Source organism: Phalacrocorax carbo, chromosome 3, assembly GCF_963921805.1.
Source record: "Phalacrocorax carbo chromosome 3, bPhaCar2.1, whole genome shotgun sequence".
Lineage (NCBI taxonomy): Eukaryota > Metazoa > Chordata > Aves > Suliformes > Phalacrocoracidae > Phalacrocorax > Phalacrocorax carbo.
The window spans coordinates 78053618-78081351 of NC_087515.1; the positions used below are offsets into that span (position 1 = coordinate 78053618).

The following is a 27734-nucleotide window of genomic DNA, read 5'->3' on the forward strand; positions in this document are numbered from 1 at the left end:
TTAATGAGTTAGTTAATGAGTTGGTAAATGGACCTGTAATTAGGTTTAGATGTGGTAATGACTGTGAAGCCTTTCAGAGACATGAGGACCACCATTAGCATCTGGAGCTCAGCAAGAGTGGAGAGTGCCAGTGCTAACCTCTTCCCCCAGTTAGACCCACGCGCGACCAGTATCGGGATGCTGCCACCTTCAACAAGCTCCCTGCCGTCTTTGGTTTTGGCAGGTGCCGGTCTCTCGGAAACCGCTTTTAGATTCAACTGTTTATTCTGTTGAGTTTTCTTTGCAGGACAGAGTAGTTTGTCACCTATTTTGAGGCCCCGCTGTTGGGGTGCAGTGGTAATGGTCTGTACAGAGATGTGCAGATACTTAAAGAAGCTGGAATGACCGTGAAGAGGTGCAAATGGTAAAAGTAAATAACTATTTCTGATGTTTGCCTTGGCAAGAATAAAACCACGGTTTTCTGTGGAATGGCTGAACCTTTTACTGTTCTTAAACTGAAGCTTTATCTGCTTTTGCTTGGACCTTCTTGATGAAGAGACCATTTGCTAACATCCAGACCACCATCTAAGCAGATGTCCTGTGATTACAGGGTCTCATTTGCAAATCTGCTTTCTTTTCTTTGCCTGTGCACACCCAGTAATTTATTTTTCACTTAAAGAGAAGACGGGCAGTAAACTTCTGTATAGTTTCAATTTTAGATTCACCTCATCTTCCGTGGGGAGCTGAGATGGAAAAATAACACTGCTATTTTTGTCCCTGGTTTCCCAAAAGGTTTATAAAGAGAAATGAGATAATCTCTTAGTTCCTTCACCACTGCGGCAATAGTGAGGACAACATTGTCACATATTTCTTCAGCATAATGACTGTGCTGTGGTATTGATACTGTCTTGAGGCATCTAGATCTTGCTGTGCCAGTTTTTGTGATTTTTGGTGCCAGTGCCATATTACTTGGTATTCTCCTAAAGCCCAACATTTAAGTGATTGTAATTATGGAAGAATTTCACCATTCACAGGGCAAACAAAAATTGTAATCATGTGGATTCAGATAGTTTCTTGAAAACGTGCTAAGCATGGCCTCAAAAAACAGGAGGCAAAGTAAAGAATATCCTAATTTATTTCACAATTTTTGAGGGAATCCTAGTGGAGAAGTAGCATCAGGAGAGGCTGCTTTACATGCCGGGGAACTGGCAGCACCTTGCGGTGTTGGTGAGCTCGAGGCTCTGGAAAGCCCACAGTACGTTTTGGTGCGTTTCCAGGTGAAGTGTGTGGAACATCACTGCTGTGGTTCGTGGTGTTGGGCACGTTGCTGCTGAGGTCTCATTTGAATCCCACTAATTAAGTCAAGCGAAAAATACTAGTAAATATACAGGGTGGAGTTGTCAGGTTAAGTTTGAAGCCGTTAAGTGTCTGCCTTGTTCAGCTATTTGACTTGAACATGTTGCTTCAGGCTAAGAAAAATCTACCTAAAGTGAAGACAAGGCTTTGCGGATAGTGGGACTGAAATTCTGGGAATTACTAGTTTTGAAATAGAGTTGTTAAATAAAAATGTAGGGGGAAAAAGTGATGGGAAAATGAAATTAGAAGTGGTCTGAGTACTGCCATGTTTCTTGTATAAGCGGTGATCATGCATGATAGCTACAATAAAAAAATGAGTGATTTAATTTTTTTTTTCAGGAAACATTGTATTTCACTTCAGGCTGCTTTAAGGCAAGATGGGGGCTCTTATAAGAAGAGGCTGATTAAACTGGTGGTCTGTTGCTTCCACCAGCAGCTCTGGAGAGAGGCGGCAGTGTGCAACTGCTGACAGCATGGTGTGCTGGCGTGTGTGAATGCTTGCTGCCTGGGGAGAGGGACAGGCTCCTGGTGCAGATGATCTGTGCTGCTCCGGATCGGAGTGGCTTTTTGCTCTGGGTTTTATATGTTTTCATGTCTTCTGTCTGTCTGTAAACCATTGTCAGTCCATTTCTGAAGCCTGCAGAGGCTTTCAGGGCTGGGGTTTTTTTTTCCCCCTACTGCTGATTGTGGTGGTGGTGTTGGAGTATGTTGCAATATGTGAGCCATGGAGTATGCTGCGATATGTGAGCAGCAGGATGGCAGTAATGAAAAACCAGCGAGGCCAAACCTTGCTCTGTTTTTCCCTAGTGCCACTTGGTTATAACTCTGCTCATGCTTAAATCACTGAATTAATGCAGAAGACTGATGAACAGAGTGTTTCCATAGATCAAGTTGAATATCCTACTTTGTGGCCATATAAAAAATACCAAAATTGCAAAAAACACACAAGGAAATTATTTGAATCACTTTAAAGTTTCCTGCAGCAGAGTTGTGTTTTTCATTTCCCAAGCACAACTGCAGTCAGACAACCAACAGCACCAAAAGGGGGAAAAAAAGACCCAGACAGGATGGGAGAGACGGAAACTTGCCCATAATGTCCCCGCTGTCTGCAGGAAACTGCCTGTGCTGTTGTGCGCTTTTCTTGACCGCTGGTAAATCTCCGTCAGTGGAGAGAGTGACTGTGCGGCAGATGGGAGGGTTTGACCACCAAGGTTACAAGTGTCCGTTTGTGCCTTAAGATGCATGCATAAAAAATGCTGACTGAAAGCAGCAGGGAATAAAGTAATTTAGCAATGTGACAGCTCTGGGAGCTGCCAGAGCTGCCTGTTCTGGTGCCTTTGGGAGCTGTGTTGCTCCCAGTTGTTTTGCTCCCGGTGGAGCCTACCAAAGAGCAGATGCTGCCGCTCTTGCTGGCAAATAACAAACAAAATTAGGCATTGAGAACACATGACGGTCATCTGAAGAATGGGAAGAGTTACATGTTGTGCTGCAAATGCAAAGCAAATGGAAGTTTGCAATCCCATTTGTATTTCGGTGGGAGTGCTTACAACTGTGTTGCTGCTAATAAAATGCCCAACTATGTTTATAAACTGTGATTCTAAGCTGTCATTGTGTTAAGCACTGGTCTGGTAACATGCAGCAGATAAAAACTCCAGCTACATGGAAACACACAAATTCTGCCACGTGTACCTGCTCTTGCAATAGCTGTTAGCGAGGTCTGTACCCACATAGCACTGCAGACACATCAGGTGAGTTTGAGAATGTTATTGCGGGGTGTGATGGTAAAAAAATGATTTTGTTGTATCTGGAATTTGAAATAACAGCAAATTCTTATCACAAGGGTTGCAATAACAAGGTTATGTTGGCTCTTGTCCTCTGAAATGGGGAAGGAACCCTTTCCAAGAGTCTGGTTAAGAAAAGCTGGAGTCCTTTGCCTTCAGGGCAGATTTATTTCGGGGGGGAAGCTTTATATCGTTATGCATGAAAGAAAAAAGACTGATGTTAGTCTGGACAGGTGTTTTGAGTTCCTGCAGTTCCGCTTGCGGACGCAGCAAGCCCTGTGACTATGTCTCTCCTAAAAACCGAGGTTCAGGGTCTTGCTTTCTGCATGGGTGTAGCTGGGCTGTGCAGTGGGGGACTCCTGGAAGGCAGGCCTGGAGAAATGCTTTAGGCTGCAGTTACAGGTGTCTCTTCTGAAAGCATGCCTGCCAGGAGACAAGCAAATTACTAAATTTAGTTTGAAAATTATAATATCAGCTGGAAAACACTTCACCTGTTGTGGCTGTCCAAAGGTGGGGAGTGCGGTACACTGGTGAAGTTAACCTGGCATTATTCTGCATGCTCTTTTATCCCCTATCTAGGGATATAAAAATGCTTGCCTTTAGTGGTTAAAACCTAAGAGTTAGATTTTGCTGCTGGGCCCAGTTGTATTTTGTCTGGAATTATGACATATTTTGAAACATGAAGTATCATTGCCTAAAACAGAAAAATCTTGTGAGATTGTATTTTTATAGGTGTTATTTACACTTGTATACATTTGTGTTTTGTTTCTTTGTAAATACAGACTAATTGTCTTTTGCTGTTGCTTGTTGAATTGGAGGTTTTGTTTTTCTTTGACTAGGAACTATTTCCAAGAGGTTACTGCTTCTCTGCAGCAATGGCTGATAACAGTCTTATCTTTGATGTAATTGAAAGCTGCAAATTATTTTGGAGTGATATGTTCAAAGTTATGTGGAATAACTGTTTGGCAGTTAATAATATGGCAGGTTCAAAATAATCTCTTGCAGTTTAGCATTACGTTATTGCTAAGATTTTACTTAAATTTGATTTTTATTTTAAAAATGACAATGCTATGTACATTTATGTCAGTGATCTGTAGGGCTTATGCAAAGAGTCCTTTTTAATTCTTCTACACCTCTGGTGGAAAAAAATATCAGACATTTTCATTTCCTTTTTGTATGTATAGTGCTTTCAAGCTGACTTCACATCTTTAAAAATCTGGTAAACTTTGGGTGCTACTTGAATAGGAAGTTACTCTGCCTCTTGATGAGCGGGAGCCAAAATTGTTGGAGAAAACTTGGTTATTCTTAAGTCAAAAGCATCTGTCTGTCTTTCCATATCCCGTTGTGTAATAGCTGGTCTGTTTTGGATTGAGACTTAACTTTTATAACAGTTTATTCATTATGTATGCCTGGAGCAATGTTTTAACATTACAGCAAAGTTTAACGTGACAGGGCTTTGGAAGCTGTGAAGCAAGTCACATCAGGCTGTGTTTAAAGGAGCAGATTTGTCCAGGCTGAGCCAAAACAAGGGAGCTGCTGGGGCAGGAGCATGGGTCAAGGCAGCCTTTTGGATCTCCTGGTGAATTTAAATCCAGAGCTTGTTTCAGTCACCTCACCTGTGTACCAGACAGGACAAGCTTCACAGCATGCAGCACTGTTCTGTAAATGCTGCGTTGAGCAATAAATAGCATCCTAGCTTCAGTGAATGTGAGTTGCAGCTGTGGTTCTGTTGCAGAGGAGTGCAGTGCTGAAGAGCTGGATATCGGTTAGTCCTTTGAGTGTGCCTACTTCTGGGCACCTCCTTTAATAACAAGTAAGCAAACTGGAGAGAGTCTCAATGGGAGGGAAAAGGTGTTAAAAGGTGCAGGAGGGCAGGCCTGCAGGGACAGCTTGGCAGAACTGGTACTTGTTTTGAATTAGGGAACAGTAGCTTTTGAGAGGAATGTGCCAAGGCTCTTCAAACTAAAAAAAAATAAATTTTTTTAAGGGCATAATGACCTATTGTTCCCTAGGTCCACTGCAAGAAGGACAAAAAGTAACTGGCTTAATTTTCAGGTGAGATATTAGGAAAATCTTTCAACTCTGTGGTTGAGTAAGCAGTGGAAAGACTCTGTAGAAAAATATGAACTTTGAGTATCCACACGGGGAAGGTCAGGTATCCTTACTTGTGCTTCAGAGCAGGGAGGTAGAGTCAGTCAACAACCTCCTGAGGTCCCTCTGTATTCATTTACCTGCTCTGCAATTACAGAAGCAGTCTGGCAGGTACTATGTGATTAGCCAAACTGGAATTTAGCCTGAACAGTGATCTAAGGACAAGGTAATAAAAAGAGGTAATGGGATCTTTGAAGACTATAAGCAATCTTTGCCCTGGCTCAGTACCTCACTTGAGAGACCAGACCCCACTGTAATTGTCCTGTGATGATTTAGTGGACCCAGAGGAAGGAACGCTACTTGACAACTTTTTTCCCTCCAGCACTTGGAGGTCTCTTACCAAAGATAAACTGATCCGAAATTGCTTAGCTTGTAAGATGAGCACAACGCAGGAGTTTATGCCTTCAGGCCATTAGTACCTGGGGAACAGCTGCGAGAGCCTTGGTTGGGTTTTGTTCAAATATTCAGGCTAATAGCACAGACTGAGAGAGGTTATTGTCTTTGGAAGAAAAGAATAAACTTCTATTCATAGAAGTTTTCAACAGCGGACAACCAAATCTGGGGAGCATCAGCCAGCTTTGCCAGTAAATGGTGGCAGCTGAGGCACCAAAGGTACCCAAGCATGGGAATCCTTCTCCAAGTAGCCAAGCAAGGGCAATACTGGGCTTTCAGTGTATTTTAACTGCAGGTGAAATGTGTTTATGGTAGACCGTAAGGAGGAGATGGTAATGTTTTTTCTAACAGTGATGACACTTGTGAGTTTGTGAGGTAGATGATCACTCAGAATAACCTTGATTCTTACACACTTTTTATTACCTAAAGTAAGTTCTTCATGAATTTTTGAGAAGCAGCTGGGAAATATTATCCTTCAGAAAGTCATTACAGCTTTATGAGACTTAATTATATCCAATAATATAGATTTCTTTCAAATACCTACTCAAGGCTTGCTTTCAGCATATAAAGATAGGGGAGTAATTTTTTCTAGATAGCTGTGCCACAGACAAAATGTTTTTCAGGGTATGCAAGCTTTCCTGTTTGAGGATGTAACCCAGGGACTGAGGTGGTGGTTTCTTCTGCAGATGCCTTGCTCCATGAAGGCTGTTAGAGTTGTGCTACCTTTTTCTTGAACCAGGCTGGATGGTCCACGGGCATTGTACAAAACTTGAATCCTTTATGACTGTGGTAGCAGGTGCAGAAAAACCCATACCGATCCAGTCCCGTTTGCTGTCTTCAGCTCAAACTGTTGAACGGGACTGCTGCATGGGAAAGCGACTGATGCTGCCATCCTTCCCCACGTGGTGATGCTCAGAGAGTGGCTGAGCAGCTCTGGTCATGGCTCTATGTCCCACTAAAGGGCAGCAATTCAGTAAACACATCCTCTGCTGTAACCTCTTTCTTCACCCCTCCACGGTTCACTGTGTTTGGGGTAATGGATTATGTTGTCTCTTGGTGTACTGCTGGTTATCAGCAGCAAACAAGCAGGGCTCCCCTTCACATGCTCTGTGTGTGCTCGGAGGAGGAAGGATGTCTTCTGCATGAAAGCAGCTGTCGAGCAGAAGGTGGGAGGAGGTGAGCACTGGTATGAAAATCAGTTGTACAGCAAGTCACAGTCTTGTCATGGGAGAAGAGCAAGAGTCCCTGAAAGCTACAAATTTGACAGCCTTGAAGTCAATGAACACAGTTAGTACCAGAAATTCTTCTGTCACATTTCATGTTTTATATAAGAAATAATAGAAGTAAGGACAGTTTTGAACAATCAGCTCTTCTTGCTTAATCAGTTCTCAAGGCAGCCAAGCTTGCTTCATTTTTTTTCTAAAACTTCCTTCTTTGGAGAGGCCAGAGAGGCATTTGGGACAAGTAAAATTCTCCCAGAAAGCCTTTGGATTTTTCCTTTATATCTCTGACCTTTAGCTGCCTTCTTATGAGACAAATATTTAACTTCGTCACTAGTAAGGTTTTCATCCCACTTTGTTCAGTTAATTCACATCAACATTTACCCATCCAGCCAGGCAGTTAACAGAGGTGTGTATCTGCTTGAAGGCTGCACGGTAGGTGCTTGCATGCCAGACAATTCTCTCGTGCCACTTTTACTGAACCGTGGGCACAGGTCAGACTGAGGTGCAGCTGGTGGATCTTTGGTGTGAACCCAGAGCAAAACTCCAGGGGCCCATGACAAGGGATGTGGTACTGAAATCCAGCAGTGAAGAACAAAACTGTTTAACAGCTGCCTTGCAGACACATGCAGACAGTGTGACAAGTGCATCATGTCTCTTGCAAAACAGGTGTAGAATTTGGAGGTTTAGACAGAGTTAGTGAGGGACCTCTGGTTCTCACACCAGAATTTTGACTGGGTTGTGGTAGACTACGCTGTCCTCCTCCTGCAGCCTGGCAGTGATGGCTGTTACTCATAGCACAGCTTAGATAAAAGACTTAACGCATAGGTGAGTAAGTCCCTGTGAACCACTGCTAATCTTTGATGGCATCCGCAGCAGCTCCCTCTTATCGCTTGTTCTAATATTAACTTTGAGCTGTGTTTGTCTTGGACGGCCATTCAGCACTCCAGAGCTGTGTGTGGTGGATGCAAGTCACTTAAATCAACTCGAGTGTTTTCATAGCTAGCAGATGCACACCAAGATACTTTTGTGTATGATGAAATGTTGTCCAGAGCCCTTCTGCGCTGTGGAAGTCTAAGATCAAATGTCATTCAGTTCAGTGGAACAAGTAAAAGGGGTGGGGAAGAGATTTGATTTCATTTTCTTTTGATTTGTGGTATAGCATGTTTATCCTGGAATCCGTAAGGTACATTACTTACCTCAATGTTGTTTATGTTAGTGTTACTGTATACAAAAGTGGCAGAGTGACACGCTGTCCCATTTTGAGTTAGCAAATCTCTAAGGGTAGTAGAAACCATGTGCACAAATGGACTGATGTCTTGGGGAACTGATAGGTGAAAGCGATGATTTTGAACTCACTTTTATGGCAACAACTCGGTCACTTTAAGCAGGAGATGGTGGAAGCAGTCCCAGCTGTTTATGCAGTACTAAGAGGAAGAGTTTGGATCTTCAACTGCTTGTGTTTTTCCCTGCCTGATCTGTCCTGTATTCAGTAGTCTTGCTTTTAAATGTGCTATCAGGCTCAGGTGCCGTCAAGAAAGGCGCTGCCTGTGAGTTGCTCATGATTGAACTGCTAGGGGAATGGGTAGATGGGGTGTCCTTGGGTGACTGCTGACTCCTTGAAGAGCACAAGTCCTGGGTCTGGCTCTAGGGGAACATCTTGGTGTGGTTATTTTACTTTTTCATTTTTGCAACATTTAAAAACTAGCCCTACAGTTCATGTCCTCCTTGACACATGTATAAATATGATAAATAAACCTTTCCTTATGTCTTTGTGTAATGATAATCAAATGTAATAGTTTCAGCAGCTGTTGCCACATACACAAAAATCTTGCTTCTCACTGGAGTCTTCTCCATATGCTCTGCAGACAGGAACAAAATGGCTTTGCAGTGTTCTTTGAAAGTTGGTAACACAGAACCATTCTGGCTTTGCAAATCCCATCTGGGGGATTCTTGTGAGGAATGTCCCTCCTGCTGCCACCTCTCCCCATCGTGTGATGGGTGCTTCTCTTGTCTCTGGGATTATAGGACCAGGAGGACTTTTCAGTGAGCTGTTGGTTTCTGAAGTCTCTTAGGACTTTCAGGTCAAACCAACTGCTTCAGACTTTAGAGGGAAAACCTCTGGATTTACATGCTTGTTGCAGGAAGAGCTAACCAAGAGCTCATTTAACAAGTGACCCACTGAAGTTTACTTCGGGTTCCACTTTGATAGATTTCAGGTGCAGCTTCAGGTACATTGCTGTAGGTTTTTCTGGAAGTGACAAAATTCTGGGTTGTTTCCAGGACTGACCTTGTGCCTCCTGCAGACTGAAGGAATTGAGCCCTCTGCCCTTCTTGGGGCGTGGAAGACAAACTTTGTGAGCCTTGAGAACTTAGCAAGGGCAGGCCTGCAAAGAGCCAGTTATGCAGCTTGTCTCTTGGGGATACTGATAAAATAGTGAATGCTCTGCATCCTTGCTACAGGTTTTGATGAGGGTATAAGTCGCTATTTTCAAATTTTTTTTGTGTGTTTGTGACAGGAGGGTCTGCTGGGGAAAATGAACCTAGACAAAAAGTAAGCAAAGAAGCAAATATTGGTGAAGTGCCAGGGGCTGGACTTGGTTGGGAAATCCATACAGTTGAAAATGATGTTAGAACCTGCGAATATTAACATCGTAGAGTTGCTGTTGCTGCTTTAACGCCCCCTGCTTTGCCCCATCCATCCCCACCCCTCTTCCTCGTTCCTCTCCTAGCTGTTAGTATAGTCAGATAATTAACTGGGAGCGTCAAAGTCAAGTGCCCTTTATTTAGCGCCCTCTTTCATATTTTACAAAGAGACAGTGTTTGAAATGCTAGGGGGAAGAGATGGTAATGTGTGTTGATATAGCATGTAATGTTAAATAATACTTGCCACTAAGAAGTCTAAAAATTCTAAGAATCAGTTTGAAATCCTTCCTGCTCCCTGCAGAGTTGACGGCACCAGTGGAGGGTTGAGATATATCCCAGAGATGAATGCTTCAGGGTAGGAGCTGCCTGAAAAAAACCCAAAGGAACAATAAAATTTGTTAATACTGATGTTGTGTCTCTTCTTGGGCTTTCCTCATGGTTGATCTGCGGCACTGAAACTTTCAAAGGAGTGACCTTTGTTTCATCTCAAATAGAGCAAAGCAAAGGCATCTTGTTTCTTTTCCCTCGCTCTTTTGAGAAAATAAACCAAGAACCAATTATGTGTCAGCTGGCTGCTGCTGAGCTGATATGTTTCTTCTTAGATGTCTTGATTAATGGTTTGATCTTACAGTTATTATTCATTATGAAATCTGTGGGAATTATGGGTACATCAGGAGCTCAGGATCAAACCAAGTAGCTGGTCAGTGCTGTATTCTGTAAAATGCTCAGAATTAATGATAAAACATTGGAAAATGTCCTTAACTGAAGAGGATGGTGCATATTTGCCCAAGCCCATCCTCCATGGGCTTATACTTGAGTCTGTACTTGTCTTGAACAAAATATACTTCGAAATCATGTGCTTTGAAATAAGCTTGATTTTCTTCTTTATAAATTGGAAAATAAATGTATCATCTTGTACTCAAAATCCTAACAATTTGTAAGCCAGCTCGTTTCCTTTCTAGACATGGGGAACTAATTGCCCAACACACTGTTTTATTTTGCTTGGAAGAGTTTTACATAGCTCTAGACTGAGGGCAGTAATCCATAACCATTTTAGAAATAAGAAAGAGGGTATGTTTGTAGACATTTAAAGCTAGTATACATTTAATTCTTTGGAGCTCCATTACCTTGTTTTATTAACTAGTGCTTGTAAGAAATAAGGAGTTGAAGAAGAAAAAAGTGAAATTTGGCTTTTTAAGTCTTTTGCTGTGCAGTAAAACCAGTATGATCAAGTGAACTGATGGTGGGTTGGAGGGACAGAAGCCCCTAGGTACCTGTTGTGAATATTTTCTAGCTTACCTTAGGTTTTATGCTATGAAATTTAAATACCTGTAGAAGTCACTCAGCCTTTTGGTTTACCCATGGATAAGAATTAATGTTTACTTGCTTTATGATGGTATAGATGCCTAGTGACCAATACTGGCCTCTCCTGTTCCCTGGACACAGAATGTCCTCCTGGCCCTTGCCCAGGAGGGGCAGGGGAAGGGGTTTGCTGACGCTTCAGATCTCACTTTAGGTGGGAGGGTGCGGTGGGCCATTTCTGTTTAGACATGTGCACTCCACTTGGATGAGGGAGAAAGCTGCACAAGTGTGAAATGCTCTTATTTGTGTGGAAGCATGAAGTTTTACTTTAAAGCACCTTCTTTTTCCCCGGTTATTAGCCTCAGGCAGAGGCTGCTGAAGTCAGTGGATAGGCTGCCAGAGGCATCCCTATCTGTAAATCACAGAGTGCTGGAATATGCACAAAATAAACTCGGCTTATCTGGCTATCTGAGTATTTACTGATGAATTCTCTTTGTTGTACGCTGTGGTTTGAATAATGCAATGAAATCAATCTAGAGGAAAATAGCTTCCCCCCCTATTGTGTGTATTATGACATCTCCCATATTTTCTCAACCAAAGCACTTTGTTTAAAGCAGTTTTGAATACAGGTTGAAACCATGGTCTTGCCTTTGCTTAGCTAAAGTCTGAATTTGACAAGCAGTGACCAGTAGTTGCTGTATCTGTTTTTTGCTGTTAGCCTTAAGTGTTGGCAAAGGCATGCAGGCACTGGAAATAATTCAGCTGATTGAGTATTACACTGCTTAAGCAGTTTTGAGAATTTGCTTCCATGAATTTCAATCTGTTCTGGCTCCTGGTTTTATCTCCATCACGTATAAATTATCACGCTGCCAGCCTCTGAATAGCGCTGGAATGCTGCTGCCTGATTTATTTATTTTATTTTATTACCATAGCAAAGAAATCCCTCTTGCCTGTTTTTGAAGTCGTGTCTCTCTTAGCAGAGTAAAATCAAACTCTCTTTTAATAAATGTATATTTCTCCCTGATGTTGCTGGCATTTCCAACGGCAGAGCTGTCATTCTTTAGTGATCTTTGAAGGTCTGGGGAGGGGTTCGTTCCCCGGTGCAACACTGCCCTTTCCTACCTCTGCAGCTCCCAGCTCCTTTGGTTGCAGTGGATTTATTCCTCAGAGGTAGCGAGGGGTGGTAGTTATGCTATGTTAGTAATAAATCAGATGCAATGCTTTCCAAATTTTTAAGTACCTACAGATTAATATTTTGGCAAGTGTTCTGAAACAGATGCTTCCTGTAAGTCACAAACCTGCACCCAGGATGATGTACATTAGCTGCTGAAGCCCAGGTGTACTGGTGAATTTATGGGGGGTGGGGGTGTGTGTCCACAATGACTAATTTAAACCTGGTAGGCTGTTTCCCAATGCCCCTTTCCTATGGAAGTCGGGGTTTCGATTTTAATTCAATGGAGCATTAGTCACCTAAATTCCTGTACAGATCTGGCTGTGTCATGTTAGTTTTGGAAGGCAGTCTTTATTTTCCAAAGCCATTTCTTAGTGATACAAATTCTGTCACTTAAAGTCAGTGCCAAGCATCCTTTTTTTCTGTGTATGCTTTTCTTATGAGGCACTTGTTTGGGGGAAAAGATACAAAACTAAAAGTAAGGTTGGAGAGAGTTTGAGCACGGTGGGCTTTGCGTGTGAAATGCTGAACCTCCCAAGGCAGCAAAGTTGTTGGTGTTTTGCACTGAGGTTGCCGGTGTGGCTTGCCTTCAGGTTAAACCAGCAGTTCCCCTGCAAGCGCTGTAATTTGTATGCATGTGGCTCCATTTCATACCATCAGATGGGAAATCAGAAGCAAAAGGAGCAGAAAATAAAACATGAATATTAACAAAAGGAGAGCAGAGGTGAAACTCATGCTGATTGCTGCCTTTCCAGGGGTTGTTATGTATGCATGTTCAGACTGATTTGCTCTACAATGGTAAAGACTCTTGATTTCAATTACCATGCAGTGCTCAAAGCTTTTCTAATGAGAATTGAAGTCAGAAAATTGTTTTCTTCATTTCAGTGTAAAACTTTGCATTCAAGATGTATTGCTTTTTTCCTTTACCCTGCTAAGCATAAGAGCTTTACTTATGGTGCAAACTGCAGCCTTGGGAAGCAACTGCTGATAAACTGCTCTCAAGCAAAGCCCTCTGGGTGATGCTCAGAGCTGCGTAAGTTGGTTCTCGCAGCAATTGCATTCTGCTCACAGATGGACAAATGTGTGCTGCACTGCAGAGGCTTGGAGGAGGTGATACACAGAGAGCAGGGAGCTAGGGGAGAGTTAAGTGCATCCTAGAAGTTCCCTCTTCAATAAAATAAAACACACATGTCCAGACATAGAAACATCTCTAGTTATTAAAATTCTTCATACATAAGTCATGTCAAACTCATTTAAATTGAAGGCACCCACTTATTAATGCAGAAAACACTCTTATCCCAGGACTGGTTTCCATAAGCAGGGTTTAGTCTGGTAAGTAGCCTTACTGCATGGAAGAGCCTGACTGTACGTTATGTTGCTTGCTCATCTTGGCACAAAGCTTTTGTTCCACAGCCTAATGTTCCACCATCAGATCTTTGGTTAAGATTATGGAGCAGCTCCTCCTGAAAGATATGTCAAAACCAACTGAAGACTGGGAGGTGGTTAGGGACAGCCAACGTGGCTTCACCAAGGGCAAGTTATGCCTGGCTAATCTAGTGGCCCTGTACGACAGAGTGACTCCATCAGTGGGCAAGGGAAAAGCTATGGGTGTCATCTATCTGGACTTCTATAAGGCCATTCATATTATTCCCCACAACATTCTTACCTCTGAATTGGAGAGAGATGTGTTTGGTGGATAGACTGTTAGATGGATGAGGAATTGGGTGGATGGCTGCATCCAAAGAGTTATAGTCAATGGCTCAATGTCTAAGTGGAAACCAGTAACGAGTCGTGTCCCTCAAGGGTCTGTACTGGGACCAGCACTATTCACTTTGAGCAACCTGATCTAGTGGAAGATGTTCCCCATGGCAAGGGATTGGACTAGGTGATCTTTAAAGGTCCCTTTCAGCCCAAACCGTTCTGTGATTCTGTAGAACACTAGAGTTTTATAGTGCTGGAGTTTATATGCAATGTTACAGGCTTGGGGAAGAGTGGCTGGAAAGCTGCCTGGGGGAGGAGAAGGACCTGGGGTGCTGGTTGACAGCCAGTTGAACATGAGCCAGCAGTGTGCCCAGGTAGCCAAGAAGGCCAACATCAACCTGGCTTGCATCAGGAACAGTGTGCCCAGCAGGAATAGGGAAGTGATAGTGCCCCTGTACTTGGCACTGGTGAGGCCGCACCTCAAATACTGTGTTCAGTTTTGAGCCCTTCAGTGTAAGAAAGACATTGAGGTGCTGGAGCGTGTCCAGAGAAGGGCAACGAAGCTGGTGAAGGGCCTAGAGAGCAAGTCTTACGAGGAGTGGCTGATGGAACTGGTGGTGTTTAACCTGGAGAAGAGTAGGCTGAGGGGAGACCTCATCGCTCTCTACAACTACCTGAAATGAAGTTGTGGTGAGGTGGGTGTTGGTTTCTTCTCCCAAGTTACTAGTGATAGGACGAGAGGAAGTGGCCTCAAGCTGCATCAGGGGAAGTTTATCTTGGATATTAGGAAAAATTTTTTTTACTGAAAGAGTGGTCAGGCATTGGAACAGGCTGCCCAGGGAGGTGGTGGAGCCACCATCCCTGGAGGTGTTCAAAAAACATGTAGACGTGGCACTTGGGGACATGGTTTAGGAGGCATGGTGGTGTGGGGTTGACAGTTGGACTTGATGATCTTCAAGGTCTTTTCCAAGCTAAATGATTCTATGACTCTATGCTCTATGGGAGGGACTCCCTATATGGCCTGCTTGTTCCACTGCGCCAACCCAATGCATGCAGAGGATGGAGCAATCTTGTGGTGGCTGGGTACAAAGAAGGCTCTGTGCTTGCCTGTGGTGTTGTCAGAGATGCCTCTGGTTTAGATAAACTTGGAAAAGTAAAAAAAATGGGGAAACAGAAAGACATCCTGTATTAATATTTTTTTTAAAGTTCATTATGGATTTTGTGCCACATGTGAAAGTTTCACTGTCGGACTGGAAATTTTCAGTTTAGGTAGCTGCAAGACTAGGTGTCAGCTATGTTTCTCTGTGATACTCCCAGTGCCTGATGCCTCACAGGGAACCCAGTGCTTTTCTCTTAATACAGGCATGCACATGCAGAGCAGGAATGTATATAGTGATTTCTGCAATATGGTTTCTTAAGCAAAAACCTAATGTGTTTAAGAAAGCCAAACTACAAAGAAAAAATATAAAATAATAGTAATATAAAAGAAAAAAATGGAAACAAACAGTTCAGACATGTAGGGATGGGATAGCTATAAAACCAGCCACATTAGAAAGTAATTCACTTGGAGCTTTATATATGAGTCATAGTCTCTTTGTAAGCCTGTGCTTTAAATTACAGCATACTGAGCCTGTGTGTGTCCCTGCTACTTCTAAATTAACAGTGTAGCATAGCATGTTGTTATGAGTGTACCTCTTGTGAGCCTTCTGTATGATGCTGATTACATTTAGCTAAAGGGGACCATATGAATTGGCCTTTCTCAAGGAGATCTTTGCCAAGGCTGAGGCGTACTTGTTCTTTCCTATTGACACCTCCACTTTGAGGTGGAGTTTATTTTACTTGTGCCATGTATTGCTGCTCCAAACATAAAACATTTGGAGTTACTCAACCTTGCTGAAGAATAGAGTGCAGTTATTGTTGCTCGAGGCTCACAACTAAAGAGTAGGCTCAGCCCTCTAAAATACAAGTTTTTCTGCAGCGTGGCATGCATGGTAGTCTGGTCTGGGGTTCCTCCTCTGTGATGTTGAATGTCTACAGTGTAGATGTTTCTGAGCCTATCCTCCAGGCTTCCTTTGCAGGTCATGGAGAGAAATGGATGTTTCTAGTGCATGACTCATCTTACTTATTTTAGATGTCTACTCTATAGTGGGATGAATCATTTCCTTAAAGAGCCTGTCTGCCTCATTTGTCCTGCCAAATAACTTAGCTCCCCAGCCCACTGTGGGAGCTTGGTCCCTGGTTGTCCGCACTGCAGGAATGTTTCTTCCCCCCTGGCTCTCCCGTGGAGTTGACCAGCTAATTGCTTCTGAAACTAAATGTGGGCGTTCATGAGAGATCCTTCGTTGCTGGAGCCACTCCATGTCATCAGCGAGAGGAGCAGTGTGCCAGGTTTGGCTGCCTCCACACTCAGCAGCCCTCCCACCCGTCTCAGCAGGCTTTGCACTTGTGTGCCCCTTGTGAGGCATGCTGGCACGTCCCGTAAAGCCAGTACTTGGGTGGGCTACAACGCACTGCTTTCACTATTTAAGGTACATTTGAACTGGGGGAAGAAACAAAATGACAAGACCACTACAAAACAATATGATTAAGGCCACAGGTGCTCTAGAAGGAGCCCAAATAAAATGACATTCAAGCCCTGTAAATCATATCTAGGGACAATCTACTCTCACAAGGGTGAGCCTTCAGGAATGCAATCCAGTAAATACGTGTTTGCCTTGTAGATGTCTGCAATTTTGCAGTTTGAATCCCACCCATTGCATTTTAAGCCAATAAAGCCCCTGCAAAACTTCACCCATGAGCAAGCTCTGTTCCACTGTACCCTTCTACAAGGGGTGAGCGTAGTGATACACAGTACAGCCAGAATGGTTGGAGGTGAAGATGTGTATGTAATTTATTTCTATGGCTAGCAAATACTTATGTTTATGGATAGAGTTTATCGCCACAAGTGCTTTCCACTCACATTTGATCCTGCCTCGAATGTAAAAAATTATTGTTGCACAATTTCATCAGAGGATTTTATATTTTTCCCTTGATTAAGAAATCTGTGTATGTATTGACAAGTCTTTTGTTTCTTCGTTGGAAGCAACAGACTGCTTGGCGGGGCAATGGGATTCCCAATTTTTTGTTTATAAACATGGCTAATATGTGTCTGTATTTTAATAGACTGCTGAAAAGGAAGGAGATTGAAAGGAGGGAAAAAACCCAGTTACAGAGTTAAAAAAGATAGAAGTATGGAAAAGTTACTAATTCCCTTTCAAATGTAAGCAGAAGGGAGGGGAGGGGTTGGGCTGTTTGAATTACTGCACTGAAACTAGGATTGATCTGGAAAGAATTTAATGATTTAGGTATTCAAGTTTATGCTAGGAAAGCCAGGAATTTTGCAAACCTACGATTTTACACCTGCTGGTTTGTGATCCCTTTACACATGTTGATTTAAACTTAATATTATGATTTAAGATTTTTAGGATAAATTATACCCTGTGTATACTACAGATTATTAAGGGATTATTGGATGGATGACTGTCATAGATGGCTGATGAGGGAGAAATATCTAGAAAGAAATGGTCTCCAGAGGAAAGTCACTGCGGATGACTCTGATTGGTCTGAAGGAAACATAGAATGGTTTGGGTTGGAAGGGACCTTAAAGATCATCTAGTTCCAACCCCCCTACCATGGGCAGGGACATCTTCCACTAGACAAGGTTGCTCAAAGCCCCATCTGACTTGGCCTTGAACACTTCCAGGGATTGGGGTATCCACAGCTTCTCTGAGCAACCTGTTCCAGTGCCTCATCACCCTGAGAGTGCAGAATTTCTTCCTTATATCTAATCTACCTCTACCCTCTTTCAGTTTAAAGCCATTACCCCTTGTCCTGTCATTACAGGGCCTTGTAAAAAGTACCTCTCCAGCTTTCCTGTAGCATTGCTGTCAAACAGGAGATGAGGTCTGATCTCAGTCACAAAAGTAGTATTTGTGTAGCACTTATAAATTTAAAGAACTATATAAAAGGTTGATCTTTTTTTTTTTTTTTTAAGTGAAACTGCGTTATTAAGTCACTGGGCTTTTTATCTTCATAGTCATGTGTTTATTGATACATTTTGGAGACAGTGGAAAGGCAGTTTGTCATCTTTAAGATTTTAAGAACCTGAGAGAAAGCCACAGTAGCTCTTTGATATAGCACTCTGCTGAAGAACCACCTCATTCACGTGGTTAATTATAGGGATCTTTTTTTTCCTTTCTCTTCCCTGTCAGCTCTCTGCAGAGGGAATTCTTGCTGAATGGTGCCACAATGGCCACTCTGCAATTCCCCTACTTAATGAGCTAGTTCTCACGCAAATAGATTTCAGAATAACAGCGTGGATGTTCAGGTGTCTGGGGGGTTTTTTGCCTGAAAATGATTGTCAGTCTTCATTTTCATTTCAGCTTTCAAGTGTGTTGAAACTGCAGCATTCCTGTCAATGCAAACGTTATTCAGCCATGTGAATTGTGACTCATTCTGAAAGATTACATGCATTTCCCTCCCTGGCGTGCACCTATCCTCCTGCTCTTAGCTGTTTGCAGGCTGCTTTCTGCCGTCAGCAGGTTAGGGGTATGTCCTGTTGCAGAGCTTGCTTGCTAGCTTGCTTCCAGCCTTCTGCTGTGCAGGGTATAGGACCCTAAGTCTGCTGTGGGCAGCAAGTTGCAGGGTGGGAAATGCCACTTATGTCTGCTTCTGGGTGGGTGGGGGAATCTCAAATGTCCTTTTCAGCATCTCTTTACAGTAAAAAAGGAAAAAACCAAAACAAAAACCCAAAGAGCAAACCCTAAAGGAACAATGAACTTTATACAGATCTCCTGGCTCTCATTCACTCCAGACTATGTTTACTTAGGCTGCAAAAATACCAATTCATGATACCAGCTCAAGGCGTACTCCATCTGGTCTGGTGGTCCCCTTTAATCATCTTTCATTTCTAGCATTGCTGTGTCTTTTTCCTTCCTGTGTTCCCTTCTGGCATCAGAGGATCCCTGCTGTCACTGCACTGGCTCTTCTGGTGCTGCAGACCAGCCCGATGGTGGGGCTGTCCTCTCTGGTGGGGCTCAGCACCTTGTCTCTGATCTGCCCCCATCCTCTCTGGTTAATTGCTAATCCTATATGCTTTCCAAGGCTTCGTTTGAAATAAGGTCCCATGGGAATACTGAATGGGGCTTCTGTTTGTTTTGTTATTTTATTGAATGTCAACATGAACCTATGGAGGCGGGGGAAAAACGATCCTGTTCATTATGGAAGCTCAGTTAATTGGGGATGATTAAAGAGAAGCTTGATACTACCTGCCTAGCCATAGAAGTGAGTTGTGGCGCCTGAAGATAAAAAGCCATGAGGAATCAATCTTAATTCAGTACAACTTAACACTGTGCTTATATTTTTATCTTCTTGAGAGCAAGAGATAACACGTCTAAACTTCCCAGTGTTACAAAAACTGGCAGAATTTGGAGAAGGTGGCGCAGATGGGAGAGCAGAGCCCCATTGCTCTGCAAGCACGTGTCTGAAAGACCTTTTCCTGTCCCGCTCTGTGTGGGAAGTGTTGCTGGAAAAGCTGACAGGATCCCCGGGGTTCAGAGCTGAGAGGCCTCACAGGGAGTGCAGAAAGCACCCACTAAAGCTACTTACCTGGGGCTATGAAAATGAGGAGTGGTAGGGCTACTGACAGCCACACATATTTTTTTTTTTCAGGAAAACAAAGAATTCAGGTGTATCTTGTCAGGCAGTTATGGGAGAGGAAGAGGTCTTTTTTCTCAAAGACTGCAAGAAGCTTGCTTTTCTATTAAATCTAGATTTTTAAAAAGGAAAGACATTGTTTGAAGAGGTTTCCTTTGATGATTAGTGCTTGCAATCCAAGTTCTTGTTTCAGTGGACATTCAGGTGGAGATATGTTGCAAATAATCATTTCACTGTTTTCAGATGTTTTACTAGAGGATTTTGTTATTCAGATCTTGATTTTCTTCATGTGTTTCTGCAAGCCAGGGCTTACTTAGGTGACCTAGAATAACTGTTGACACATGTCCTGGATGAAGTGCCCTTTGCTTCTAAATTACCTACATCTGCTTTCAAAGCTGATAATGATAAACCATAGTTAAATGTTCTTTCACTGTAGTTCAAACCCTACTTCATTCTGAAATGACTTTCATGTGCAGACAAGCCCATAGGAAGCTCTTTGTTTGAAGTGAAATCTTAATTTATTAGCCCTTGCATTTTATGCTTGTACCAAGAAATGAATCCCATTCCTTTTAAGGTGTTTTTCTGTTTGCTTTGTAGACTGTAAGATGGCACATTGAACTTCAACCATGGGCAAGTCCAACTCCTTCCCTGAACTACGAGGCCTTGAGATTCCTGAAGTACATTAGCACTTCTCAGGTAGGTCTTTTATTTCAGTCTGCATTTAGAAAACAGTTGGCCTAGCACAGGCTGTTTCCTCTCACACCAAACTAGTTTCGAAACTGCTCTGTTTCTAAGGTTGGTTAGCCTAGCAGTGATGGTCAACATGAATGTAAAGGTCAAAGCACAGGGTAGAAAGAATGCGTTATTTCCTTTGTTTTTATTTCCAGATGGATTCATGTCCTGACAGGAGTACGATAGGACTGAAATTCCAGACATGGTTCCTTTCACACTCTCTCTCTTTCTCACTCTGTTTCAGACACAGAAAAATACAGAGCAGTTTGGAGTGAGAGAACTGTGTATTCAACCACTCCACCTCTCAATAATAATGGGATAACCAGACCCACTTTAGCTAAAAAGGATGCACTTGAGGAGGTTCCCAGTAAAATGAGAACAAGGCATCAGTCCCTAACTTGGACAAGTTGTTCCAATGGTACTAGCAGAATCCTGATATTTTGAGGACAAAAATGATGACCTGGAAAATTAGTGTTTTTATATGCTTTTTCAAAGGTGACATTTCCAAGTCCAGATTGCATTGAGAAATACTTCCAGGGCTCAGCATATATGGAACTTGGGCTGTCATGTCTTAATGGAGGCATCACTTTTACACAACAGCATTTATGCATGCATTTGCCGTAATAAAAAATGGAAAAGGTGCTGGATGCCCTCAGTTCTGAGAGGGCAGCTGCTTTTGGTACCCAGATCTATCAGCAATTGACCCCTAAATACAGATTTAATTGCACCATCTCCTACACTGGAGAACAGCAAAAAGCCTCAGGTGCTAAAGTTACTGAAATGTCATTCACATATGAAATTCTTTGGTAATGCAATGCTTTCAAGGCTGAGATGAGATTCATTTGAAACACATCTAAAAATATGCTGCTGTGCTGATGGTATGGTAACTGGGAGGGTAGCAGGGTGTTCACTTATCCTTCAGCTTGTGGGTACCCCTGGCTAAACGCTCATGAAAATGACTTCTCTGCCTGCACTCACGGCAGCACTGAGAGGGCAGGAGGCAAGATGATGCATGTGGAGACAGCAGGAGATGTGTGTAGAGCTGCTTGTTTTGTTGTGTGGAAGTTTAGGCTGTGGCAGGCATATTAAGCTGAAAACATCCTTTATCTTGGTGACTTAATAAACAGTGGCAGATGCTGCTAAACTCCACTGGTTGGGTCAAAGACTACAAGGACATCAATTAGCAGAGAGTTTATTGTTTCTGACACACTAATCAAGAAGTTTTATTCCCAGAGTAACAGACCCTGTGGGGGGGACAAGCATAAGTGAAAACAAAAAAAGGAGAGAAATCCTTGTTCCTGACCTGACAGATGTTACAGGATTAATAACTGACAGGATAACACCATGGTACCAGAACTTCTGGAAATGGGATCCTGCTTACGTAGATGAGGGTGGGATCTGATTTTCCTTGTTTGCTGAGCAAGTGTCTACTAATTACTGTGCCTGAGTTCACCTTGCTGCCATTAGTGTCAAATGGCTCAAACTACTGGAGGAGGAAGATGCCATGTCAGCAGGGTCAAGGTGTGGCCAGAAAATGCTTTTCCAATGCTGGTATCTAATGATCAGAAAAACCATTTTACATGTGCTGTTGTTTGTGTGATCGTAGTGAACAGAAGCCCAAAACAGGACGTGAGCTCAGTGCATCAGGGTCTGTAAGTCTTGCAACAGACTGGTGATGGTGCTAAAGGCAGAGTTCAGGGTTTTGTATTTTTGATAGCAAGAGCTGTTAAGTAGCAAGACCTATTAAAATTGCTCCAAATTCTGAGTGTTGTAATTGCTCATAATGCCATGAGTGAAGGAAGTGGCAGCATTGCAGAATCTTAGTTTTCTGTAGAGAACACATTATTCTTCTGTGTCTTAAAATTAGTGCTTGTTATTGCAATGCCATTTATTCCTTCGCTGTTACGTGACTGAAGAGAAATAGGTAATGGGGTGCAGTGCAAATCATTGCTTAAAACTTAGTGAATCCTGAAAACAGCATGAAGAGATGCTATATTAGCTTTTATAATTTTTCATGGGAATTATGAGCTGAGAAGGAGCAGGGAGGTGGTGATACAGCATGCAGCTCTTCAGATGCAATGCTCCAGGTAATGATACTTCAGAGCTTAAGCTTCTTAAAGAATGAGAGTTTTATTTGCTTGCTATAAGGCACATGGTGGAGAGTGCCTACCACAGCAAAGGCTGGGTTCCAGTTTTTACTCTTGTCCCTGTGTAAAATTGTTCCATTTCTGTGGTTCTAGGTAGGGCCAGACCTGTGCTTTTTAGTTTGGCTACAGCCAAGAGCTGAGCCTGGGCAGTCTGCTGCAGAGGAGGGAAGGAGCAAGATAAGAACAGTCAGATCAAGACTGATACTTAACCTGGTTTTGCCTCTACTACTGTCCTTTCCACCTTTTTTTATTGTTGCCTTTCTGGCAGTGCCAGCTTCCATCCCTGCACCCAGGGTTGATACTGGGTCCAAAGAACAACTTTTTGTCATGATGGCTCAGCTGAGTTCCTGGGCTCTTCTCAGTCTTTGCTTTCCTTTCTGCATGTTAGCAGCCTGTGCCCTGCAACCCCTGAATTTGGTGGCTGGGCTGCACATGGTTTGAAAAGCCTTTCAGCAACCAGCTGTAAGCTGATGGTGGTGCAGCATGGCACAGCCTCTCTCGGGCAGAAGTAGCCACAGCTTTGGTGCTTACTCCTGCTGTTACCTCCTTACCACTGCTACGGTGACAATCGTACAAATTGCATTGGTTTCCATCGCCTGCTGTGCCCTGGATCCCAAATGCTGGAAAGGCTGCAGCACCCCCCTTCTCCATGCCTGCCTTTTCCAGAATTGGTCTGGAGGAAAAGGATAGTGCTGAATGGTGTGGCAGAGCATCACTCCAAGGTTTGAAAAACAAAACAAAACAAAACCAACACAACCAAACAAACAAAAAAACCCCCCAAAACTCCCCAAACCGAAACAAACCAAAAAAAGAAAAAAACCCAAACCCATTTTAATGCTGAAATAACTTGTTCTCAGGAAAATTGATTCTTGGCTATAGTACTAATGCTTAATTATTTGCTTTTCAAACTGCATTGCTCTCTGCGGGATTATGTAAGCCTTAAATTTCACCAAGCAGAACAGACAAACAAGGGAAAAAAATCATCACATCTCCATAGCTGTGTATCAGATCGACAGTCAGATTTAATTGAAACCAATTAACATTTTTCTTCTTTCCACTCTTTCCCCAGAAGGCAAATTAAAAACAAATTAAAAGTCATGTCTTAAAATGAAACATCCTTTGATTTCAACAGATTTCATGTGAACACACGAACCTGAACAGCCTGAGAGGGTACTCTGAAACTGCAAAGAAGCCCTGGTCGATCTGTCTTGATGAGAGGTTCAGCCTCATTCATCGAATTAGAAGCAAGCAATGCCGTCTCTATTCCCTTGGGTAAGCGCTCTCTTTAAAAGACAGCAAATTGTTTCATGACACCTAGCTTCGAAAAGCCCTATAAAAGCAACACAGGCTGCAGCAAGGTTGTCTTTTAAGATACAGACTTTGTTCAGGTGTATTTGCTACATGTTGATGTGCTTCTGTAAACTCTGTTTTTAGGGAAAAACCTTTAACCATGAGGGTCTTTGTTTTCCTTTTGCTTTTCTAATATCAGTATGAAAACAAATTGTTTAATGGTGAGTAGTGAGTGGTAGTTCACATAGAGGAAGATGGGAATTAATGAGGTAAACTGAGAAGCCTACAGCATCTTCCCTGAGCAGAAATGACTTGCGTAATTGCCAGGTACTTCAGCAGCATTACTTATAAAACTTCATTAACTACTCCTGGGACAAATAGTACGTTTCCACATGAGAGTGTGTTTGCTAAACACTTCAGGGGTGACATGTGCCAAAGTGATGATAATAAAGGCAGTTGTGGCTTTATTTTAAAATGTTTGTAGTGTTTATGATGTTTATAGCACTTGAGATTGAAGTTTTCACTCTTCACAGAACAAGTGGTTTCACAGAGAGTAAAACCACAAGTGCAACCTGCTTCCCTGCTAGTAAAACACTCTGCTTCCCAGGAGGACAAGGGAGATCAGTCTTCAGAGTTTGTCAGGCCACTGGCCTTTTGCATTACTCATCAGCACATAGGTGCATTAGGAGAATGATTGCTGTGATCTGGAGCTCGTTTCACAGAGATCGCCACATGGCTGCAGCCTGAAAAAACAGTCTTTGCTGTCCTGGGAGCCAGCTTTAGGTTAGAGGTGTGTTGAAAGACTTCATCCTCATTGAACAAGCATAGTTTATTTCTGTGATTTTGCTGCTGTGGGTGGATAGCAAGGAACTGCATCTGGGTGGCATTTCTCAGTGATTAGCGCATGGGAGTTAACACCAGCGATTAACATGAAGTGGATGCAGAGCGTACTGCAGCCAAAAGGGAATGTTTTCTATTAATTTGGGTGGGCTTATATTTGGATTGAGCTTATATTGAGCTGTAAAGACCAAAGTCCTCAGAAGGTGAGGAGCTCTCAGGTTTTGTTCAGCTGCACTGCTCTGTGGCAGAACAATAACATGCCCCTTAGAGACAGATCACACATATGGAGAGCAAACTCCTCTTGACTACTGTTGCTTCCGATTTTCTGAATGTTACTTGCAATTTATTTCAAATTATACCTGCCTGGTTTTAGTGCAAAATATAGGTTTATGAGGGTTGTGGTTTAACCCCAGCCAGCAATCAAGCACCGCACAGCTGCTTGCTCACTACCCCCTGGTGAGATGAGGGGCAGAGAATCAGAAGAGTAAAAGTGAGAAAACTCCTGGGTTGAGATAAAGACAGTTTAATAGGTAAAGCAAAAGCCACGCACAGAAGCAAAGCAAAACAAGGAATTCATTCACTACTGCCCATCTGCAGGCAGGTGTTCAGCCATCTCCAGGAATGCAGGGCTCCATCATGTGTAATGGTTACTTGGGAAGACAAAATGCCATCACCGTGAACATCCCCCCCCCCTTCCTCCTTCTTCCCCCAGCTCTATATGCTGAGCATGACACCGTATGGTGTGGGATATCCCTTTGGTCAGCTGGGGTCAGCTATCCCAGCTGTGTCCCCTCCCAACTAAGAAGTTCCCAGCAGAGCATGGGAGGGTGAAAAAGTCCTTAACTAGTGTAAGCACTACTTAGCAACCACTAAAACATCTCTGCATTATCAACAGTTTTCAGCACAATCCAAACCAGAGCCCCATACTAGCTACTATGAAGAAAATTAACTCTATCCCAGCTGAAACCAGGACAATGTGCTTTTATTTTTTTCAGTTTTTTATGTTCCTATGCAAGTTAGGAGAGATGCTGTGTTATCCCATGTGCTCAGGTCCAATCTTTACCTGCTTGACTGCAGTACTGGCTCATTGCCTGAGGCAGCTTCTAGTAGTCAGTAGGGAGAGGCAGGCACATTCAGGCAGAAAATCAGCTAAGCTAAATAACATTCTGGAAGTAGGTATAGCTTTCCTTTGATTATAGAGGAAGTCTGCAATAATGTGGCTGCTGACTTTAGATGTCTTGGCAAAGTACTCTAAGTTCAGTGGAATTAATCTTGCCCTTCAGTTTACATGATCATTAATATTAGACTCGAGCTCTATATTAATAATGTTCCTCCTCCCTTTTGCTATGGACAAAGTGTGGGTTTAGAATGGTATTTTTGTTGAATTGGCCAGTAGAAACAAATGCAGAGTTGATTTCATCTGTTCTAGGAAATGCAGATTTGGCACGAAGCTGACCAGCACGAAGATAACTTGCTAATGGTTTTGAACAAATCTGAGCTAGTGCATGTATACCACTGCTTTAGATGTTGGTGCTGTTCTGGGTGTGGTACAGGAAGCCCAAATGCCAGATTTTCTGTACTGATGGAACAGTAGGGCTTAGCAAAGGTTGAAGTTGATGTTGGCTCTCCCATCAATCATCAGATACACATGTGTAGTAAATACCCAACCATCACATGAAACAGCTGAAAAATAAAAGGGAAATATTTGAGGTTAAGGAGGAGCAGTCTTCAATCCTCCAGTTGGCTTTTGTAGCCCTTGGAGCTTGTTACTGCATAATTCTTCTATCAGACTCACTTCCTTTTAGCTTATGACAGGCAGAAAAGTAATTTTGTTCTAAGACAAAAATCCTCTCTAAACATTTTTGTTATCTCATAGAGTTCATAAAGAGCAAAGGGGGAACAGCTGCTTGCAGTGAAGAACATTCTCTGTGGAGAGGATGGATGGAGGACAAATGTGAAAGTTCAGTGCGAGTGTTACTGGGAATCCTGAATTAAATCCATATATCATTAAAAATGGAAGAAAACATGCTGCTTAGGCTTTGCCTTCTTGAATGCTACAGAAGAGGTTATTTCTGAATGGGAGCGAGCAGTGTCTTAAACATCTGGAGATCTTTTTAGATTAGTATTAGTTGCTTCCACTACTGGGAGGCAGCAGTGTTTTTGCTTGGGGGACAGAATTTCCCAGTATGATACATAATTGCAATATGCATTAGTGAGCTCTAGTTATTAGCGCTAAATCTGCTTAGATTAAGCTAAGTCTGTTACAGACTCCACAGGCAGGCACTCAAGCTGGGATAATATAAATGAATAGGATTACAGAAACTTACCAGTTGAAGTTTAGAGTGTCTTGCTGCAATACTGTATAAAAGCCCTTTCAGGTGGATCTTAAAGGGGCTTCAGGATCCAGGCAGGGGATGCTTCTCTTTTCTCAAGCTGTAGAGCTCGGTTATCTTCCTCTGAGAAGAAGGGGAGGAGGGGGAACACAGAAAAGAAAAGCTGGGCCTTGACATGCATGTTTTTACAGCTCTGTCCTGTGGTCCCTGTGGGAGCTGGAGTACCTGCAGTTATCAGGCTGGATCAGCTACAGGTGTCCACTAGAGCTGTGCTGGAGGAGACAAAGCAGCTTTTGTGCCACCTGCACGCTTGCTGCGCTTCAGGACGACGTGGGGGCCAGTGTGTTGGTTTGTTCCGTGCAAGCTGCAGCCCAGTGTTTATTCTGAGTGTGAGGCTCTGTGTACTGTGGCCCTCTGCGAACCCTGGGAGCAGGGGACAGCCAAGGGACACTGCTCCCTGCTGTGCTGCGCTCTGTCCTGGGTCAGCATCCCTGCCCTGCTGCCAGCGGGGAGCAGTGCCAGCAAGCCCTTCCTTTCGACTTGCACGCAGGGCCTGTCTGTGGGGTGCTGTTCTGCTCCTCGAAAAGCCCACCTCTACCCCTGCTGCAAGGGACTGCTGACTCTGTAACCAAGCTGTCTTTACTTATACTGTAAAAATAAGTCTGTCTTTTTAGCATTTTTTTTTTATTTGCTGTTGCTGGAGGCAGCAGCTGCTCTCGCCTGATGGCGGGGAAGGGCCTCTCTAGTCTTCAGTGACCTCCACACCTTTCTTTTAAAATCATGGTCCCTTTTTAAGAAATGCAAAATCTTTCTTAGGAGCCCTCATTTGTTTACCTTTTTCATGCTGTGTTACTCTTTAGCGTGATCACATGTGAGCCAGGAATTTTTCAAACCAGTTCTTTTGGAGATGACCTTATTTTCTCTCCTAAATATTTGTGATTGGTTAGATCTCTCTTCAGACATAAATTTGAGCTGTTAGCTAGAGTGCCAGAAGATGT

At 42.9% G+C, this 27734-nt stretch overlaps 1 protein-coding gene and 1 long non-coding RNA gene across 7 annotated transcripts in view; one reads left to right on the forward strand and one right to left on the reverse strand.

Moving 5' to 3' along the window:
• The window catches only part of METTL24 (methyltransferase like 24), a 62153-nt gene that overhangs the window by 985 nt on the left and 33434 nt on the right, over positions 1 to 27734 (forward strand). For all 3 annotated transcript variants that reach the window (XM_064447476.1, XM_064447475.1, XM_064447474.1), the window contains exons 2-3: positions 19992 to 20090; positions 23406 to 23545. In XM_064447476.1, coding sequence (XP_064303546.1) covers positions 19992 to 20090; positions 23406 to 23545 — 239 coding nt within the window. The remainder of the gene's footprint in view (positions 1 to 19991; positions 20091 to 23405; positions 23546 to 27734) is intronic.
• LOC135312614 (uncharacterized) lies at positions 3089 to 27230 on the reverse strand. 4 transcript variants are annotated; one of them, XR_010372235.1, is made up of 5 exons: positions 26962 to 27230; positions 26731 to 26859; positions 12950 to 13166; positions 9771 to 9888; positions 3089 to 3539 (listed from the first exon to the last, which is right to left on the reverse strand). It is a non-coding gene; the product is annotated as an uncharacterized LOC135312614 (long non-coding RNA). The 4 variants fall into 4 exon arrangements; XR_010372232.1 differs by having other exon boundaries at positions 3093 to 3539; positions 12950 to 13131; positions 26962 to 27226; XR_010372234.1 differs by lacking the exon at positions 3089 to 3539 and adding an exon at positions 6059 to 6812 and having other exon boundaries at positions 12950 to 13131; positions 26962 to 27226.